At 42.2% G+C, this 4,639-nt stretch overlaps 1 protein-coding gene across 1 annotated transcript; it reads left to right on the top strand.

Moving 5' to 3' along the window:
* Window positions 1-1,925: 1,925 nt before the first annotated feature.
* Window positions 1,926-4,064, top strand: LOC145574695 (uncharacterized). The gene has a single exon (XM_081632547.1). It carries the CDS (start codon window positions 1,926-1,928, stop codon window positions 4,062-4,064), a length of 2,139 nt encoding a protein of 712 aa, XP_081488673.1.
* Window positions 4,065-4,639: the final 575 nt, after the last annotated feature.

Here is a 4,639-nt window from a genome sequence, read left to right as displayed (position 1 = left end):
TTCATCCCGGTCACCAGCATGACTAGCCGAACATCCGTCTTCCTCGTCAGATATGGGTGCTCCACTTGCAGAGTACAAGGGCCGACTACTACCAGACTGTTGGTCTCTCGACCAACCACTAGTAGACCCGTATTGCTGCTGCTCGGGCTGAAGCGGTGAAGATCGAGATGTCTGTCTCCTAACAGACGCATTCAAACGTCGTGATATTGCATGTCGAGCACCAGAACCCTCGATCTACATAAAATAAAAAAATAATCCGATTTTAGTAATAACAATAACAATAACCATAATAACAATAATAACAACAACAACAACAACAACAACAACAACAAATACAAATTAACAACAACAAATAAACTTAACAACAACAATAACTAACAACAATAACTAACAACAATAACAACAACAACAACAACAACAAATACAAATTAACAACAACAACAATAACCATAATAACAATAATAATAACACTAATATCAACAACTATAATACTAATCATAATTAAAAATATTAATAATAGTACTACTAATAACAATAATAATAATATTATTATAACAACAACAACAAAAAAAAAAAAAAAAAAAAAAAACAACAATAACCATAAAAACCCTAATATCAAATTAGTTTAATAATAATACTAATCATATTTTTAAAAATAATAACACTAATAATAATAATAATAATAATAATAATAATAATAATAATAATAATAATAATAATAATAATAATAACAATAATAACAACAACAACAACAATAATAATAATAATAATAATATCAATAATAATAATAACAATAATAATAATAATACTAACCATAACACTTCAAAATAACAACAAAAATAACAAAATCCAAAAAAAAAAAAAAAACAAATTAACAACAACAACAATAACCTTAACATTAATAATAAAAACCTAATATCAACAAAATAATAAAAATTATCATATTTTTAAAAATAATTACATTACAAAATATAATAAGCACAATAATAACAACAACAATAATAATAATAATATCAACAATAATCACCATAACACTTCAAAATAACAAAAAAAAAAAAACAAAATCCGAAAAAAAAATAAAATTAACAATTTTATTAACGGGCCAAAAAAAAAAAAAAAAAAATTGGAACTTCCGCCCAAAATTTCCGGAAGTTCCATGGAAGATCCGCCTGCAGGAGATGTTGTTGCACCAGCTGTTGTGGAACAGATTCCACAAGTTGTGGACTTGGACGTAGCTGAACCACCTCCAATTCCGCCCCTAGACGTCGTTGTCTACTCCGTTATCTTTAGGGGTGTTATGGATAAAAATGTGTAAGATTTATTCAACGGTAGTCAATGAAGATCAATGACGAAGACTTTCCTCGACGAAGCCGTAAGCTCGACGACGCACTACTAGCATCGATGGAAGACAAAGTCAAATGATAACTTCCTATTTTTTAGGAAAAGGATAAAGCAAGGACTTAGTCCAAACTCAGCCAAATCAGTCCGAGAGAATTCAAAACAGAAGAAGAATATTTTCAGCAACTAAATCCGAGAATCAGGGGCATGAACTTATCTCCTTGCAACGGCTAGGGCATAGCCCAGCAAATCGTCTATATAAGGGTTGCAGCAACAGAAAACATGGCATCTGTTCCAAGTCTTCATCCTACCTCAAAAACTTGTAATTCAATATCATTTTGCATAGTGAAAGTTTGGTAGACCCTCATTCTACCCGCGGTTTTTACCTTCTTTGGGTTTTCCGCGTCACCAACTCCTTGTGTCATTTATTTTTCTCCTTTACTTCACATTATATTTTGCTTAGTTGACTCGCAGCCTAGATTTTGATATTCAATCCCACTTAACGAAAATTAGCATAAACAATTTGGCGCCCACCGTGGGGCTACAACTAGGCAAAATCAAAAAAATTTTCTCACCAAGCCTTCAACATGTCAGCTGACGAAATGACCCCAGAACAGCTAAAAGCTGCCTATGAGAAAGTTCAAGCCGATCTCGAGGCTGCTAGGGAATCTAACGAGCGTCTCAGCAAAGAAAAAGAAGCGTCAGACTCCGATGCCGCCGCCCTCCGCCAACAACTGGAATCCGCCCAAAGCAATCGTCGCCGCCGACCGAGGCAGCTAGACTTGATCCCCAGAATGCCGTCGTTCGATGTCATTGAGTCCCCCCATGATACTGATACTGAAACTAGTGGCGAGGAAATGGACGTGGACCCTCCCGTCAGAAATCCTGGGCAAGGAAGCATCCGGACTCCAGGCGACGACCAAGGTAACCCGCAACCTGATCGAACTGAAATCCTACTCCAAAGGTTGGTTGCCCTAGAAAAGCAGAACTCCATGGTCCTGTCAATGATGAAAAAGATGCCCGGCGTGCCAATCCCCGTCCAGCGAGAAGCCCCGGATGGATTTGCAGCTACCCCTTTCTGTGACGAGTTGGCCTTGGCCCGGATTCCCAGAAGATTGTCGCTCCCGACGTTTACGTCGCTATATGATGGAACGACCTGTCCAGAGCAGCATGTCGAGTATTACAAGCAGCGAATGTGGCAAGCTTCTATCCCGTTCGAGTGCTGGGAGGCATGCATGTGCAAGTCATTTGGTGCGACGCTGACAGGCCCCGCCCTCAAGTGGCTCGGCAAACTTGAACCAGGTAGTATAACTAGTTTTGCTATGTTAGTTAACAAATTCTACTCCCATTTTGAAAGTAGCAGGCAGTTCGACAAGCAGACAAGCGATCTATATCAGATCGTCCAGGGTCCTAAGGAGACCATCATAGCCTATTGGTCCCGGTTCAATAAAGAGAAAGTCTCGATCAAGAATGTCGACAACAGGACTGCCATTGAAGCCTTCCTCCGCGGACTGCATACAGACTCGGATCTGTATAAAGATATGGTCAAATATCCATGCTCGACGTTCGAAGAGGTCAGGACCCGAGCCGTGGCTCAAATGCGCTTCGATGAAGATATCGCCAATCGCAGTTCCTATCCAGGTTCCAGAAGCTCGTCCGATCGAAAGGCCGCCAGCAACCTCCGAGGGTCATGGCGACTTCAGCCTTACGAGGCGATAGGTAGATCACGTTCTGTTAATGCTGTGCAGGTAGAGGATATTCTCGACGCCCCCCAGTATCCCGATATATCGGAATATGGCTTTGACGTGAATATCGTAGCGGTGGTGAAAGAATTGGAGCCTCTGGGAAGCAAAGTTCGTTGGCCGTCGAAGAGCAACAAGCCGGAATCAGAGAAGGATATGGGCAAATGGTGCGAGTTCCATAGTGATCATGGCCATAAGACGGAAGACTGCTATGCCCTGCGAAGAGAAGTCGCCTTCCAGTTGAAGAGAGGCAACCTCAAGCATCTGTTGGGAAAAAAGAAAAGCAGTGACGCAGGTCGCCGTGAGCCAGAAAAGACGACGGCATCCGGGCCTCCCAAGCCCCCTATACCCAAGGTAATAGTTAATGTTATCACTGGTGGTTCCGATATTTGTGGACTAACTAACTCTGCAGCAAAAAGGGTCGCAAAGTCGACAATAGAGAATGCAGTTGTCCCAGACGAGATCAGAGACCCCCTGGAAAAGAAGCTAGAAGCAATGTTGATTACTTTCGACGATGATGACGTCAACAACATTAGCAGGGATCATGAAGATTCCTTGGTAATTTCTTTGCTCGTCGGGAATTGTCTGCTTCGAAGGGTGCTGGTCGACGGAGGAAGCTCCGCAAATGTCTTATTCAGAAAAGCCATGGAAGATATGGGGTTGAAGGATAGCGACATCACCAGAAGGTCGACGACTCTGGTCGGTTTTAGTGGGGAAATCATGTCAACTCTCGGAGATATAACCCTCCCAACCTATGCAGGAGGCCTAAACCCTCAAACCAAATTCAACATCGTAGATTGCCCATCAGCCTATAATGCTATATTGGGACGACCCTGGATCCACCGATTAAAAGCCATACCTTCCACGTATCACCAATCAATCAAATTTCCTACCCCGTGGGGAGTCCAAGAAATTAAAGGGGAGCCCCGCGAAGCCAAACACTACTACAAAACGACCCTTAAACCATCCATGAGAACCGCATAGGAATTACAGCATGGCCCGACACCAGACAATCCCAACGACCTCGAAATCGACGAAATACCCTTAGACCCTGATATGCCTGATCAAACCGTTCGTGTCGGAGCCAACCTAAAACCTGAACTCAAAAACAGCATATTAGCCTTTCTCCGAGAGAATAAAGATTGTTTCGCCTGGTCGCATAAGGACATGACTGGCATAGACCCAAGCATCATCTCGTATAAGTTGAACGTCGACCCCAATCATAAGCCCGTCAAGCAAAAGCGTCGAAAGTTTGCGCCAGAAAGGAATAAGATCATCAATGACGAGGTGCAGCAGCTGATCGACACAGGAAAAATAAGAGGAGTGAAATACCCAGATTGGCTCGCAAATGTTGTCGTCGTCAGCAAAAAGAATGGCAAGTGGAGAGTGTGCATCGACTTCACCGATCTCAACAAAGCATGCCCTAAGGATCCGTTCCCACTCCCGCACATCGACGCCATGGTATATGCAACGGCAGGTCACGAGCTCTTAACATTCATGGACGCCTACTCCGGTTACAACCAGATCTTGATGCATCCCGATGATCAAGAGAAGACGGC

Source organism: Chenopodium album, chromosome 2, assembly GCF_948465745.1.
Source record: "Chenopodium album chromosome 2, dcCheAlbu1.1, whole genome shotgun sequence".
Lineage (NCBI taxonomy): Eukaryota > Viridiplantae > Streptophyta > Magnoliopsida > Caryophyllales > Amaranthaceae > Chenopodium > Chenopodium album.
Note: the sequence above shows the minus strand (reverse complement) of the source record. Positions and strands in the feature narration are given on the sequence as shown.